Raw genomic sequence first — 16,330 nt, 5'->3', positions numbered from 1 at the left:
TTCCTGACGTGTACTCATAGACATGATCAAATTTAGTTTCTGAAAAGCCTCTGTTTTTGGAAAATAATACTCTTTAGATATAGTTGCATTATTATTGTTTTATAAACTAGAAAATATGATTTTGAAAAGATTTGATAAATGCATAGATGATAATTATAAACTATGATTATGTTTATCTTGCCTTCAATACATAAACATCTTGCTTACCACAATCAAAAGAATGTGTTAAAATGCCAGAGATGTGCAGAGATGAGCAAGAAGTGATTTAAAGAGTAGGTACAACAAGGGACGCATTTGAACTAGAGCTGAATGCTGGACACCTGACTCAGTGTCTCTGAACTGAGAAGCCTCAGAGCCCGTTCCTCCAGTTCTCAGTGCCTGGGAACGGCTTCCCTGCCAGGCACCCTTATTCCCTGCTTCGTGAGAAGCTGAGGGTAAAGTTAGACCATGTTTACGTCAGTCTGTCCGTTCGAGCACAGTGCATCTTGATCTTTCTTCAGACAGCCCTGGACTCCCCTTGGAGGTGGGCGGGGGCGGTCGCCCTGAGGGGTTGTGACTGTGGGGCAGCCGAGGGGCCGCAGCACGCACCGTGCTGGAGCTGTCGGATGCAGGAGCAGTGTGCGCCATGGCTGTGAGGTAGACCCTTCCTTCCACACTGGAGAGGCTCCTGGACACGTTCTGACACGTGGCAGTCAGAAAGGGTTTCTTAAAGGCTTTAAGAATTTTAGATGAACTCACAGGCACCTGAATGGGAAATGTAAGCATATAATTTCTCAGAGACAGCAGGATCGATGAGAATGAGCAGGACATGACCTGAAATAACATGCAGTTTATCAAATGTTTGTTTATATCTTTACGTTTTGTGTATATTCTTTTTCACCTTTAATTATGGAGATGTTTAAACGCACCCAGGTAGAAAGGATAGGGGACTTGAGCCCTGGGTCCCTGTGCCAACTTCAGCAGTTACTGGCAGGTGGTCACATTTTTTGTCTTTATTTTCTACACCCCTCCCCTTGATTATTTCAAAGTGTATTTCGGTGCATCCTCTCTTCCATAGTCTGCTTTAGCGTGCGTCCCTAAGAGACAGTCACCTCCTTGCTTAATGGCATCATGCAAATTAATAATGACTCCTTGTATCATCTAGGAAGGTTACTTATAATTTTAGAAGTGTAAGTAAAACTTTTTTTTTTTTACTTTAAAAACACTAGATAAAGGTTCCTTCGTTCTCTGAGACGTTATCTTCTCTGAATGTCGTGCAGGTGGCTGGTGGTTCTAAGAGTTTATTTGCAGGTATGATTACTCTGATGTTAACACATGTTTAAGTTGTGCTGAGCACTGGAAACCTAGTTGTTGTGTCATTGGAAGTGAGTCCTGTCCTTGCTCCATTCCTTGCAGTGACTGTGGAGGGGAAGGTGTACGCCTGTGGAGAAGCCACGAATGGCCGGCTGGGGCTGGGCATGTCCAGCGGGACGGTGCCCATCCCTCGGCAAGTCACGGCGCTCAGCAGCTATGTAGTCAAGAAGGTGGCTGTGCACTCAGGTACCTGGACAGGGTTGACCTCGTGTGCGGATGACCTGGGGCCCTTTCGTCATTCTTTTCTGAGGTGACTTCACATTCCCCTCCAAGGAGGAGCTTCCAGTCTGGGAGTCCTGGGCTCGGCACAGAGCGTCTTTGAAATGGTCCTGCGCCGTGCTTGAAGATGTGTTCTTTTCCTGGACAGAGCCTGTAACTTCATTTAGGTTCCCAAAGTGTCTGTGAGCCCCACTGATAAGAAACATCCTTAAAAAAAATCACGATCTTCTAATTTATCAAACCTTTCGAAACTCCGTGCTAGGCCACTGAGCAGTGGCACGGAGTCAGGCACAAAGTTTGTTCTGTGCCCGTATGGAAAGGGTGAGATCTCACACTGTGCAGCAGGGTCCACACCAAAGAGGCCAGTGCAAGGTGCAAGTTCACTGTCCTCTGTGAAAGCCTGGGGTGGATCGGGGCCAGTGTGGCAGCTCCATGCCCTGGTGGGCGGGCCCTCTGTCCACCCTCACTGATGGTGGGCCCCTAGTGCTGATTTCCAGAAGCCTCACTCCTAGCCCATCTCTGGCTCCTTTCTGGCTGTGCAGGGGAGTCTGGGGAGTGTAGTTTTTAGGGCAAGGGAGTCTGGGAAGTGTAGTTTTTAGCTGAGCACTTGTTGCCCTCTTAATATGGGTCCTGGTGGTAAGGAGCAGGGGACAGTGAGTGTTGGGGACCAAGAGCCCAGTTGCTGGCAGGGACTCGGGTGACAGTCCTAAGGGGGTGATGGAGTGGGAGAAGGTCCTTGTGGGGACACAGCCTGAGCTGGTGTGTCTGGAGAGTGAGGTGCCCTAACTGCAAATGACATTTTGCTTCAGTGCCCCCGTTTGGGGGCGTTTCTCAAACGCTTGATTGCCGCTGTACTTGCTGATTTGCCTGGTCATAATGTGGTTCCTTTGACTCCCCCATCTGGCATTTGATCTTGACAGATTGAATATAATAAACCCCATTAATAGACAACATTATTTTGCTGATGCTTTGCAAGTAAAAGTCTTTCTAGGATTTAAACTTTGTAGTTTAATTTTAGCTTATTTATTCTATGTATTTGTCCACATAAAGTGTTGATTCTGTTCATCTGTTCACACGTTCGTTGAGTGTATGCCGCAGGCCAGGCAGAGCAGTGGTCACGCTGCACACTGTGCACCACCTCTGACAGCCACCCTGTTGGACCTTGCAGGTGGCCGGCACGCCACGGCTCTCACTGTGGACGGGAAGGTGTTTTCCTGGGGTGAAGGGGACGATGGCAAACTTGGACACTTCAGCAGGATGTAAGAATATTTCCTTCTTGGCTTGCTAGTCAGAACCTGTCACTGGTAAGAAGGGTGAATACCTTTTGATTGTTATTTAGCAGAAAAGTAAACCAGAAAAAGGGTAACTTATTTATGAAAATGGAACTTAAACATATGTTTTAAAAAGTAGCTGTGATTGAGACTTGGCCTCACATGTCCTGTGCTGAGGTTCGATTGCCTTCACGTGGCTCTCCCGCGTGGGTCTGTGCCGGCGTCCTGGCCCGGTGACTGGAGGCATGCTGTCCATCTTGCTCCAGGAACTGCGACAAGCCGCGGCTGATCGAGGCCCTGAAGACCAAGCGCATCCGTGACATCGCCTGTGGGAGCTCCCACAGCGCAGCCCTCACGTCGAGTGGCGAGCTGTACACCTGGGGCCTCGGAGAGTACGGCCGTCTGGGTCACGGGGACAACACGACGCAGCTGAAGCCCAAAATGGTGATTATGCACATCTTTGTTGCTTACAGGAAGCTCATCCTCTGCTGATTTCCAGTGCCCCTGCTAGTTTGTTTTCACTTTGTGGTTGAATAGGTGAAAGTCCTTCTGGGTCACAGAGTAATCCAGGTTGCCTGTGGAAGTAGAGACGCACAGACCCTGGCCCTGACTGACGAAGGTGAGCCACTGTCCTGACTCCATCCCTGATGGGTGGGGACGTCGTGAACACTAGGTTGAAGTAAGTAGCTTTTTCTTAAACCTAGGTCTGGTGTTTTCCTGGGGTGACGGGGACTTCGGAAAACTGGGCCGGGGAGGAAGCGAAGGCTGCAACGTTCCCCAGAACATCGAGAGGCTGAACGGCCAGGGCGTGTGCCAGATCGAGTGCGGCGCCCAGTTCTCCTTGGCACTCACCAAGTCGGGAGTGGTGTGGACATGGTACGTACCCTGCCACCTCCAGTGTGCCTGCCGTGTGGGTGCCCCGCCCCTCGCCCCCCTGCTGCTGGAGCCTGCACGTTCCTGCTCCCCAAGCACCTTTCCCTTCAAGCTGGGATGGAGGACTTCAGTACAGAGAGCAGGTGCCCACGTAGCTGAGTGGTTTGGGACGAGCACTAAGGGTGTTTTAGCCCACTGTGTCTTTCCTGCTGAGGTGAGGCCGACGTGGAGCGTGGCTTCTGCTTTCCCAGCACGCCAGAGCTCGGTGGTCAGAGGGGTGGACGACATTTCTGATCCACTTGGCCCCCCCGGAAGTTCCCGTGTTTCCTGTGAAAGCTTGTTTCATGAAATCCAAAGGGAGTGGGGTGCCCAGCTGACCTTGACAGGGGACGGCCTTACCTCGAGTGCCGTGACCCAGAGCAGCTGGAGCACGGGCTACAGAGAGGAAATCACAGTTCCCACCTTTGCATGGAAACCTGCATCAGAACTTAACCCTGGGAGCACGTGTGAGATGCCTTGCCGCAGAAGGGGCATGTGCGACTCGGCACAGCCCCAGGACCTCGGGCACCCAGTGCGGCTCCAGCGAGCTGCTCGAGTGCCTGCCGAGTGCGTTCCTGCCGGACTTGAGCCCCATGTGAAAGCGCGTTGTTCTGTTTCATGTTGTTGTTAACCCTCACCTGAGGGTATTTGTCCATGGATTTTTAGATAGAATCCAATGGAGGGAGGGAGTAGAGAGAAACATTGATGTGAGAAAGACACATCAGTTGGTTGCCTCCCACATGACCCTGACCAGGGCCCAGAATCGAACCTGCAACCCAGGTATGTGCCCTTGCCCAGCGATCGAACCCAAGACCTTTCATCTGCGGGCCGACGCTCTAACCAGTACACCACACTGTCCAGGGCTGACACGCACTGTTGACCTTCCCGCAGGGGCAAGGGGGACTACTTCCGGCTGGGCCACGGCTCGGACGTGCACGTGCGGAAGCCACAGGTGGTAGAAGGACTCAGAGGGAAGAAGATCGTGCACGTGGCTGTCGGGGCCCTGCACTGCTTGGCCGTCACGGACGCCGGGCAGGTGAGCTGCGGCCAGGGCAGGCCCTGGTGCCAGGAGGCGACTGCTCTGAGGAGGTGACATGCGTCTCGGTTCTTGAAGAACCAGGAGGTGGGCTGTGTCTGTTTGGTTCCTGTGTACATCTGCCCCGTTGTCAGCGGTGGGGCACCCGGGCAAGTGTCCCTGACTGGTGCGTGTTATGAAGAAGTGGGCTCCTGACTGTCAAGTCCCCATGGAAGTTGGAGAGGTTCTCATGGAAGGTGGTCTCACACGGTGTTAGCAGTGGTTTGTTTTAGAAACTGATAGCTCATAAACCTTGAAAGTAAGTTACTTTGCTCAGCATTGGTCATCTTTCTGCTTTGACAGGCTCGTGGGTGTTTTAATTCTTGAAGTTCATATATCACAACAAATGAGCACACTGTTTTCTAATCAAAATGAATGAAAAATGAGTTACTCCTTCTAATTCTGTAAAACCAAGAGGTGAAAAACATTAGTCCCCCCTTATCCATGGAGAATATGTTCTAAGACCCCCAAGTGCATACTTGATACCGTGTCTAGGTACTGAACGCTCTCTGTACAGCGGGTCCTCAAATAATGTTCTTGTGTTGTGTCATTTTGATGTCATACTGATGAGAAAAATGAAAATCAATTCTGGGCCAGAGAATCGGCAGGTTTTTCTCATGTCTGCATGGGTGTTCCCCTGGGACTCCGGTTTCCGCCCATGTCCCAGAGATGTACAGGTTAGGTACGTTAGGAGGTCTGAACTGTCCTTGTCTGAGCGGGTGTGGGTGGCCCTGCCATGGATAGGCGTCCTGTCCAGGGTGGGTTCCTGCCTTGTGCCCTGAGCTGCTGGCATTGGCTCTGGACTGTGGTTCACAGGGTAACTAAACCCTGGAAAGCAAAACCACAGATAAAGGCACCGCTGTACCTGAAAACAGAGCATATTGTTTATGATCATTTTTCTTTGCAAAATAAATGCTATTGCGCTTAGTTGAAGAGACCCTCCCTGCTTCCTGTAACAAAACAATAGCTGAACTAGTTGGATTGGTATTAAGTAAATGATCATTTATAGTCATGGGCAGGAATTTCAAAGTACGTTTAAAGACAATGTTCTGAATGTTGAAAACGGGTTTATTCCCTCGAACAGGTGTATGCCTGGGGTGACAATGACCACGGACAACAGGGCAACGGCACAACCACCGTGAACAGAAAGCCCACTCTTGTGCAGGGCTTAGACGGCCAGAAGGTCACTCGAGTGGCTTGTGGATCTTCACACAGTGTGGCGTGGACGACTGTCGACGTGGCAACGCCCTCTGTCCACGAGCCGGTCCTGTTCCAGACTGCGAGAGACCCTTTGGGGGCGTCCTATTTAGGTAACACAGATTCGTGTTTCACTTCTGTGTAGCAACACTGTACAGCAATGTTGTGGCTAGCAAGTTCATAGTGCCCTCAGGTTAGGTAGAGGTCATGGTGTTAATGCATCCCGTGCCACGGAGTAGCTGTGGTGCGCTCTGCTGTGAGCTCTGCAAGCTGGGATAAACTTCACAAGAAGTGTGATGCTCATTCTTGTACCGTGCACACAGAGAAGACTTTGTAGTAACTGCCTGCAATGTGCAGGCATTGTGCTGGGCTGCTGGGTATCGTCAACGGCTCCACTCAGGTGAAGTGACATAACCATAAACCATGTTCAGTTAGTGTAAGCGCTCAGCTCTGGCACGTGCTCACCTCGGAAGCATCACCGCAGTCACGGTAGTGAACGTATGTGCCCCCGTGTTCCCTGGTCCTCTGCAGCACCCGCCCTGCCTTCCACAACCACTGACTGGCTTCTGTCACTGTAGGCCAGTTATTTCTTTGAGTTTTATTTATATATATATATGTATATACATACACTATATGTATAAAATCATACAGTATGAACTTTTTACCTTAGTTTTTCGCTTAGTTTTTCACTTAGCCTGGTTATTTTGAGATTCTTCCATGTTGTGTGTATTGATCTAATTCATTTTTTTTTTTTTTCCTTTATTGGTTTGAGAGAGAGAGAAACATTGATGAGAGAGAACATCGATCAGCTGCCTCCTGCATGCCCCCCTCTGGAAACTTGGCCCACAACCTGGGCATGTGCCCTGACCGTGACCTCTTGGTGCATGGGTCGACACTCAACCATTGAGCCACACTGGCTGAACTATTTTTTTTTTCAATTGTTGAATAGCATTTATGGATATACTACAGTCTGTTCACCCATCTACTTGTTGATGGACTGTTGGGTTGTTTTTAGTTTTGGGCTACACAACAGAATTTCTGGGGATGTTGGTTTGAGATTTTCTCATGGAACTGCGCTTGCGTTTCTCCAGGGCAGACACATGGTGAGAGCTGCTTCTCTTCTCTGGGCTCCTAGACTGTTCTGTAACATGGCCTTTACAAAAGCTCCAGCTTCTCCATGGTTTTGCCTACACTTGATGTGCTCAGTCTTAAATTTTAGCCGTTCTTGTAGAAGTATCTTACTGTGGTATTCACAAGACCACTGGGCTCCACCTGGTTCCCCTCCTCTGTCGAGAACTAGGAACTCTTGGCAGTGAGCTGGACCTTGAGTGCAATACGACTGTTTTTGTGAACATCTTATTTTCTCTCCATTGTTTTGGAGTTTTTGTCTTACACTTGGAAGGGTGAGTAAATACAGGCAGCTGCAGCGTTTTCACAGCTCACATGTATAACATAGATTCTCTACTGCACTTTACAAAGTATCTGCACTGTTGCCATCACAGTGAAGGTCTGCCATCTGCTGGGAATGTTTCTCTGTAGATGTGTAAACAGATGAGTTAAGTGCCCTTTGTTTTTACTCTGAAAGACCATCAATGAACTTTATACCTCATCTGTGAAATAACAGTGCTGATGGCAATGTGTTTTGAAACAAACTGAGAGATAGCAGGAATAGAACAGACCGGGGTCTTGAAACCGGAGCCCAGAGCTTCCCTTCCTGCCCAGGTGTGCCTTCGGATGCCGATTCTGCTGCTGCCGGTAACAAGATGAGTGGTGCCAGTGACTCTAGGTCCAGCCGCCCTTCTCTGGCCAAGATTCTCCTGTCCCTGGACGGGTGTCTGGCCAAGCAGCAGGCCTTGTCTCATGTACTCACAGCGCTGCAGATCATGTATGCCAGGTAAGCTTGTCGGCTCGTCTTGGATTCCTGCAATCAGATAAGCTTGGGGTTTTTGTCCGTTTTGATTGATCGAGTAGCTCAAAGAAGGTGTACCATTGTCCTTAAACACTGAGTTTTTAGGTTACACATGTTTGATAGTTGAAACCTGAATCAGAAGACCAAGTTAAAGTGCATTTACTTTTTTTTTTTCTGCCTGGTAAACCCTAAACATGAATATTAGAGGCAGAGGAAGGAGAGTGGGTACTGACACTCAGGAGTGTTTCAGACCACCTGCATCTCCTTCACGTAAACGCTCAGTAGGGCAGAGCTGTGACAGTGGGTATTTTCCAACATTTCACGGCTGTTTCTAGCCCAAGGAAGCTACTCGTCTCTCGCGGGCCGTGGTGATGGCCTGATGAGGAGAAGCGAACACTGACAGGAACACGTTTCAGCCAGAGGCCCTGCAGTCCTGGAGAGGATGCTGGTCCTGGCTGCCCCCTCCAGCCACCCTGGCTGTGTGGCTTAAACACAGAATTACCCTCAGGCTCTAACAATGGCCCAGGAAGGTTTCTCGGGAAATCCAGAGGCTTCCTGCTATAATTTTTATGTTTGGCAGTTTTTCTCCTGTCATCATGGTGGACATTGCAGTAAACAACATCCAGAGTGCACATTCCAGCTTCTAGCCAACGAACACATTGCAGCCGCGTTCAGTGTTTTCCTAAAGCTCTCCTGTGTGTTGCTGTGAAGGCGATGGGTCCTTCAGGCAGTGCCCGGCCCGGCCCGGCCCGCCGCTGCCCTGCGGTGGGGAGGACAGCTCACCCTGGCACTTCCTCTTCCGGCAGAGATGCTGTGGTTGGTGCCCTGATGCCGGCCAGCATGATCACCCCAGTAGAGTGTCCCTCATTCTCCTCCTCGGCACCCCCTTCTGATGTGTCTGCCATGGCCAGTCCCGTGAATGGAGAGGAGTGTGTGCTGGCTGCTGACATTGAAGACAGACTGAGTCCGAGTCCATGGCAAGAAAAGAGAGGGGAGGTAAAAATAAAGTGATGTTAGATCACAAAGGGAAAGGGCCCGGAAGGACTACGTCATTTTTTCACTTAATTCAGAGTGTTTTACTGCCTATTGCTGTGATCATTGGCTTGAATTAGAAAATATTCTATTTAAAAGAGAGATTCTTTTTTAGCATTAAACAGAACTTGATTTGTTCTTTTAAAAAGTTGCTAAATGCAAGTTCATAGTCCTTTGTCTGCAATTTTGAAACCTTATAACTCTTGAAGTAAAAAGTTTTTGTACCTTATTTTGGGGGAAAATCCAACTTGAAGAGATGTGAGCTCATTTTAGTCTTTTTCATGTGACCTGTTGTGAATGTGAATAGGTTTTCCTGGGACCACGAATATGCTTGACTTTGCAGGGATGTCCCAGCCCCAAAAGAGGGGGTAGTGGTGGTGTAAGCACTTCTCACCGCTGTAAAGTCTGGAATATTCCAGATGGCCAGAAGGGTTTCAAGTAAGGCTCTGGGTAGTTTGTGGGAAGTGTGCCACATTGCTGAGCTTTTCCTCTTCTTGTGTATTTTTAAACTAGATTATCTCTTCCGAGGATGCTGTGACCCCTGCCGCAGTGACCCCATCGGCTTCCTCAGCTTCTTCTCGGCCGTTTATCCCAGTGACAGATGACCCAGGAGCTGCCAGCATCATTGCAGAAACGATGACCAAAACCAAAGAGGTCAAGGGGCTTCTTGAATTTTCATGTTGTTACTGCAGAAACATGTCTTAGTGGAAATTATAACCATCTGTGATCATAAGGAAATTACTATTTACAAATTAGGTATCTGGACTCAACTTTTGAAAGTTGGTAGTCTCCTACGATAAGGATTTAATACAGAAATTATTCTGAATTTTGCAAATTCTGCATCAAAGGATGGCATGATTAGTTTCCTACCAACTTATTTATGAGATATGGCTATTATCTAAATTATATTCCTAGATTCCTATCGTTTCAGTTTGGGTTTGAGTTATTAATTATGGCAAAGTAATTTTTGTTAATATTAGACCGTAATTCACATTCAGGGATATGCTGTAGTGATTTTAACACCCACATCAAAAACATGTTGGGGTACTAATTCAATTGAAAGACCAAAGATGGGATATAGGATTACTATGTCCCACTGAACATACTACTTCACTGCTCTTCAGTGAGTGAGATCCTAGGGTGTCATTGTTTCTGATGAGTTCACTTGCTGATTCCTTAGGTCCCCGTGCAGAGGAGGGAGCAGGGCATGCTTCTTTAAAGGGAAAGCATGTCTGTAGCTCAGAGAGGGTGGCTCCCAGGGCCGACTTCGGTGGCGTCTACACCTTGGATGGGTCCTGTTCCCTTAAGGTTTCTTCAGAGGGCGTGTGCTTCCCCACCTGGTTTCTGGCACTGGTCCCGCTGAGATCCAGAAAGTGAGAGTGAAGAGCAGGGCACGTTGGCATCTGTCCTTCCTCTGACAAGGCAGACTCTGTGGGGACGGGCCTGGGTCCTTCTCCATCCAGGACCAGGTCTCTGAGCTCAGAAGCAGGATTTCCCAGCTCTGACAGCTTCCCATTCCTTTCTGTGAGCCAGTCCCACTGCCAACCTCCAAGAGACTCGTGTGGTGGGCAGCAGGGTGGGCGCAGCTGTCCCAGGCAGACACCCTCAAGAGTGGTTCCTTTCCTTTGCTGGAGAGGAGAGGGAGGTATCAACACAAGGTCACTGCTGTCAAGCTAATGCCAATAGAAATCCCAATCTAGGGCACAGTAAGAGGAGAGACTTCGTTCAGGTAAACAGTTGCAAACAGGAAACTACAGACTCCCAACCAGAGATCATGGGAAGCCCTGCTTATAGAGAAAGTTCTTGCCCTGGTCCCTGATGGGTCCATTTTTATGCTAATGAGAAATCCAAATTTATGTAGTTTGATTGGTCCACATAGCACTGCCCTGAATGGTCTGAATTGTACATTCTGATTAGTCATTATACAGCTGCTCTGATTGGTTGGTGAGGATGCAAATGAGGATATAGCTGTGCAGCTCCGGTTAATGGGGCAGGTCCCAGCCCATGGTCCTCTGTAAGGATGGGCTTAGTGGAGGCAGCACTGGGCAGGGCAGCCCATCTGGCTGTCCCTGAAACGCACCAGGTATGGGGAGGCACTTCAGCAGTGCCTGCTGGGCTCCGGCTGTGAACTTGAGCACAGTTGGCCATGAGGAGTTCTTTTTGGCAGATATGTTCCTTCTCAAGATCCACAGAGATAAATGAACGCTATAATGTTTTTTTTTTTTCAAAGAACTTAAGGAATAAGAGATAATGGATAATGTGTTTCATGCCAATGAGTCGCTTCAAATAAGACTCTAAGGGAGAATTGTGGTCTTAAACACTTCACATGAAGTCTCTTATTTATCTTTGGTGGTCACATATCCTTTGAGTTTATGGGTAAGCTGGTGATTATCTCTTAACAAATTATTCCTCATTTTACTGTTGAACTTTTTAGGATGTTGAAAGCCAAAATAAAGTATCTGGCCCAGAACCTCAGTCCTTGGATGAGTTCACCAGTCTGCTGGTCCCCGACGACACCCGTGTGCTGGTGGACCTGCTCAAGCTGTCCGTGTGCAGCCGGGCGGGGGACAAGGGCAGAGAGGTGCTTTCCGCCGTGCTGTCTGGCATGGGCACCGCCTACCCACAGGTCAGCCCCGCAGGAGGTGTGGGCCCTTCTCTCCACAGCAGTGCCCCTGTTGACATCAGGATTTAGCTGGTGATGGATTTTGTTCTAGCAGATAGCAGGTTAGAAGGACTCCTTGTAAAACAAGTCCTTTCTCCATCAGATGTTGCCGTTCACACCCAGGGTAGCCCTGGCACAGGGTGACTGGCAGGCTCCTCTCGATCCCTGGCCTCTGGCTTGACCCCCAGTGCCTGTAGGATCTTGATCATTTCAATCACTTTTCTGCTCCTTCCCTTGATTCTTCTGTTCCTGAAGCAGACTTTTCCTCATAGGAAGTACTCTTGTGTTGGTGTGAACAGAAACTATTGCGATCACAGGCATTTCGTTTCTTCAGCCGGCATACGTTGTGTTCTGTGTCCACCTCCTCCTATCTGGGTCACCTCCGTGCTTCACAGCACCTCTGCGCCCTGTGCTGTCCTGATTTTATAGGCGAGGAGACCGAGTCCTGATTTGAACTAGATTTCTCAGACTCCCAAGTCCTCCCCTCTGCCACCTGTCCCTGCACAAGGATCTAGCAGGTCGAGCCACAGTGGCATCAGGCAACTGCCTGATTTGTGTCCCTGCTCCCTCCCGCAGGTGGCAGACATGTTGCTGGAGCTCTGTGTTACCGAGTTGGAGGATGTAGCCACAGACTCACAAAGTGGCCGTCTGTCCTCCCAGCCCGTGGTGGTGGAGAGTAGCCACCCCTACACCGACGACACCTCCTCTAGCGGCACTGTGAAGATCCCAGGTACTCAGGGCTGCAGAGCAGTGGGTTTGCGGCCTCGTGTCTGTGATGACATCAGTGGGCGTGACCATCATCATTTGGACTGCAGATGAATGTTTTTGTCAAATTGGGGGGTTTTGACCATGTTTGTTCAAGTACTTTTTTTCTTTTCCCTCTATTTTTTGGGTGAAATTCCCATTATGCTTCACTGGATGTTGTCTCCCAGGTGTTTGAGACTGTTTTTTTCCCCAATCCTTTTTTCTCTTGTTCTGCAGATAGAATATTAGCAATTATGTAATCTTTATATTGACTGATTCTTTTTCTGCCATTTCACATCTGATCTTTTGCCTAGCTAGTGAATTTTCCATGTTGGTCATTGTACTTTTCATCTCTAAAATTCTATTTTAGTACTTTTTTTCGTAGTTTTTAATCTCTTTATTGAGGTTCTATATATATTAGTTCCTTGTCCCCGTATTTTTCTTTGTTATCATGTTTTTTCTTTTTCTCTTTGAACATATGTACAACAGCTGCTTTTGAGGTGTTGTCTGCTAAGCCCAGCGCCTGGCCCATCCAGTTGGTCGCTGTCTATTGACTGAGCTTCTTCCTGAGCATGGCTCACACCTTCAGCGTTCGGCATGTGTCGTAATTTTTAATTGAAAACTGAACATTTTAGATAATACAGTGTATCATCGGGATTCTTATTTTTTTAAAGATAATTTTCCCTGGGTTTATAGGTGGTTTTATGTGTTTGTTTTGGACCTACTCTCTGAATTCTGTCTGCCTCGCAGTGCGTAGCCACCGACATCCCAGCCTCACCTTCTCAGTCTTGCCTTCTAGCCTGGCGTCCAGGGTTTGCGCCCTGTCTGTGGCTCAGTGGTCAAGCCCCTTGGTCTCCCCTGCTGCGGATGGGTCTGCGTGTGGGTGGGAGCGGGGAGGGCGCAGGAGTCCTCGCTTCAGCAGTTTTCCCACGTGCCGTCGCTCTGACCTTCCCGTGTTCAAGCGTGGCAGTCATCCCGGCCTCCACAGCGCCCTCCTTTGGCCCGTCACCGCACGCGCTCTGATTTCCAGGACCTCCCTGTTACATTTGGGGTAGTTCTCAGGTCTGACTCTCACCCAGACACACCATGTCCTCAGGCCTTCTGCTGGTCCTTTACTGGCACGGCCCCGGCATGTTTGCTGCCCCCGGCTCTGCAGCAGGCAGTTTCCTGGAGGCTGAGCCCCGTCCTGGCCGAACTGCTCCAGCTCGGTCGGGGCGGCCCCCGGCAGCATGGATGCCACAGCTCTTACTGTCCTGCGTTCAGCACTTTTTCATGAATAAACGCTTTTCAGTGTGTAGTTTACCTTCAGTTGATTTGCAGAGACCTGGAATCATTTTTCAAAATTTTGTGTGGTTTTATTTGCCAACCTCTTTCCTCCACCATATCCAGGTCCTGCCTGTCATGAATTCTTTTATAAGCTAATTTGCCCCACTGAAGACTGCAGGTCTAACACTAAGTGCTCGATGGGTGTGTTTTAGTGGGGGCAGGACAAAGCTTGGTGTGGTGGTGGGGTTGCAGCGTGAGGGTCTGCCTGCCTGGAAGTGAGAGCACAGGGAAGCAGCCGAGCACGTGTCTCCGGCTTTCCCGTCGCAGGCGGCCCCTCCGTGGGAGGGCGAGGCAGTCTGTCTCAGGTTCATGTCTTCGAGGTTCGTTCTTCTGACTTTCTGCTTTTCATTACCTGTTAGACGTCACTTTAGTCTCACTGTTTCTACGTGGTGTGTTGTGGCTTTTGGCCCCGTCTGTGGTATGTCAGGTGGGAGCGGTCACTCTGCTTTGTGCTGCTGCTCCAGGTGCAGAAGGACTCAGGGTGGAGTTCGACCGGCAGTGCTCCACGGAGAGGCGCCACGACCCGCTCACAATCATGGACGGAGTCAACAGGATCGTCTCTGTGCGCTCAGGTGGGAAGGGAGTCTGGGCAGGGCGCATCTGCTCAGCCTCTGGGACAACCGTGCATGAATAGGCAGGGCCACTGCCGCTCTGCTGTGTGAGACCCAGGGAGGGGCAGCAGCTGTCCAGTGCACAGCGCACTGGTTTTGCCTGCTCTTCCCAGTGCTCTCAGTGCGTCGTTGTCTGAGTGGGTGTGCACGTCGCCACGGACGGACAGGGTCACTGGGTGACCAGTGTGAGAGTGGTCCTGTGGGGGACGCAGGCTGTCTGGAAGGCCCAGCCTTACCCCCACAATGGGAGACGAGGCTGCGAGACCTGTGGGAGCGTAAGGCTAGTACAAGGTAACGGCTGACGTGTCACAAAGCTTATCGGAGGAGCTCATGTCTTAGCTGACGGCTGGGAGGGCTGCACCCAGAGTGGGTGCTCCGTGCACGGGCAGAGCGCCGGAACAGACGGGTGACGTCGCCTCGGCTTGTCTGCTCTGCGGACCTGCCCCACGTCTCTGTCCAAGGGGCTTGCTGAACGCTCTGTCACGGGCTTTTCAGAATCGCTAGTGCCTCAATAGTGAGAGCAGCTGTGGACCGAATGTGTGTGGTGGGCCTGGCTGAGCCCACAGAACTGCTTATGAGACGGCCCTTGTTTAAACCTGGTCTAAAGCTTCGGGTGAAGTGCTGCCATCACAGATGAGCAGGGCTTCTGGCAGCTCCACAGACACCAGTGCAGTTTCAGTGGTGTGTCTGGGCCTGGTTTCTCCGCCCTCAGCAGAGACCCGACAGGCCACTCCCACGCCTTTGCCCGAGGCCCCTCCGAGCAGAAGCCTCGCCTGGGACGTCCACTGCGGACCTGCCCTGGGCTCTGGCCGGGCTGCTTCACCCTCCCCCAGGGTGGTTCATCTGCTGAGTTGGCCGTATGTCCCGAGGTTGACCTGTGTGCACTTATCGCCTATGGGGAACCCGGGCTCTTCCTCCCGCTGGCCTGGGCAGTGGCCATCATGTCACACCCTCCCCAGGACACGCTCCTGTGGCGCCTGGTCAACAGGTGGTAGTTGTGTGTGAGCACTTCCCTCAGGGCCATGCCCACCTGCCTCAGTTTCCCCAAGACGTGGTATGATGTATGTTGAAGGGCCATATGTATTAAAGCATGACTCACCTAGAGCAGTGGGAACACCAGTTGGGAGGAGTTGGGTCGGAGCAGCCAGCATTCTCCAGACACGCGAGGATGATTCTGTTCTGTGCCTACGGAGGCTCGTGTTAATCAGGTGGTGGGGTGGACCTAACACCAGGTGTGCCTCCCTCACCAGGCCGCGAGTGGTCTGACTGGTCCAGTGAGCTGCGCGTCCCAGGGGAGGAGCTGAGGTGGAGGTTCATCAGCGACGGGTCCGTGAACGGGTGGGGCTGGCGCTTCACGGTCTATCCCATCATGCCAGCCGCAGGTAAGGGCTTACAGTGTCCAGGCTGGATGGCCAGAGCAGTGTGGGTGCTCGGTTTTCACTCCGTGCTTGTGGTCTGTCTTCTCCTGCTGCATGGGGAGCCAGTTCTGCCCAGGCCCACTGTCCTGAGGGTCAGGACTGCAGGGAGCCCTCAGCCATCCAGTTGCTAGCACCCCAGCCTGGCCAGCAGGACGGCAGCTGTTAGCAGTTGGGGTTCTTCAGTCACTTGGTTTTCAGATAAAATGTCAGAGTACATGCGTGGTCATGTGACGTGGACAGTGGCGGGTCTGTGGGCACCCTCTAATCGTGGCCTCCAGGTGGACGAGGCCCACTCCTCCTCAGTCAGATTGTGTGAGTCTCCTTGTGCCCTCGGCCTGTCCAACACAGGACATTCGTGGTGTTCATTGCTCAGGCCCTAAAGACCTCCTTTCTGATCGCTGCGTCCTTTCCTGTCCATCCATGGACTTGGTGACATGTCTGCTCGACTTCCGGCTCAGTCTGGGCTCCAACAGAAGCATCGTCCCGCGCCTGGCCGCATCGCTGGCAGCGTGCGCACAGCTCAGCGCCTTAGGTGAGAGGTGTCTCTGTCACCTCGTCAACAGGAAGCGTGGCCAAGCGTCTGATGTTTCTGGTCTTTCCT

At 50.7% G+C, this 16,330-nt stretch overlaps 1 protein-coding gene across 4 annotated transcripts in view; it reads left to right on the top strand.

Annotated features, from left to right (window-relative positions):
* Positions 1 to 16,330, top strand: part of HERC2 (HECT and RLD domain containing E3 ubiquitin protein ligase 2) — a 125,323-nt gene that overhangs the window by 85,619 nt on the left and 23,374 nt on the right. For all 4 annotated transcript variants that reach the window (XM_036278019.1, XM_036278018.1, XM_036278021.1 and 1 more), the window contains exons 58-73: positions 1,209 to 1,290; positions 1,396 to 1,539; positions 2,741 to 2,831; positions 3,110 to 3,287; positions 3,381 to 3,462; positions 3,548 to 3,719; positions 4,647 to 4,791; positions 5,915 to 6,140; positions 7,750 to 7,921; positions 8,743 to 8,932; positions 9,482 to 9,622; positions 11,403 to 11,594; positions 12,207 to 12,360; positions 14,165 to 14,272; positions 15,562 to 15,693; positions 16,103 to 16,261. In XM_036278019.1, coding sequence (XP_036133912.1) covers positions 1,209 to 1,290; positions 1,396 to 1,539; positions 2,741 to 2,831; positions 3,110 to 3,287; positions 3,381 to 3,462; positions 3,548 to 3,719; positions 4,647 to 4,791; positions 5,915 to 6,140; positions 7,750 to 7,921; positions 8,743 to 8,932; positions 9,482 to 9,622; positions 11,403 to 11,594; positions 12,207 to 12,360; positions 14,165 to 14,272; positions 15,562 to 15,693; positions 16,103 to 16,261 — 2,368 coding nt within the window. The remainder of the gene's footprint in view (positions 1 to 1,208; positions 1,291 to 1,395; positions 1,540 to 2,740; positions 2,832 to 3,109; positions 3,288 to 3,380; positions 3,463 to 3,547; positions 3,720 to 4,646; positions 4,792 to 5,914; positions 6,141 to 7,749; positions 7,922 to 8,742; positions 8,933 to 9,481; positions 9,623 to 11,402; positions 11,595 to 12,206; positions 12,361 to 14,164; positions 14,273 to 15,561; positions 15,694 to 16,102; positions 16,262 to 16,330) is intronic.

This window comes from Molossus molossus, unplaced genomic scaffold (genome assembly GCF_014108415.1).
Source record: "Molossus molossus isolate mMolMol1 unplaced genomic scaffold, mMolMol1.p scaffold_m16_p_24, whole genome shotgun sequence".
Classification (NCBI taxonomy): domain Eukaryota; kingdom Metazoa; phylum Chordata; class Mammalia; order Chiroptera; family Molossidae; genus Molossus; species Molossus molossus.
The sequence above is the reverse complement of the archived record's forward strand: the minus strand, read 5'-3'. Positions and strand labels throughout refer to the sequence as shown.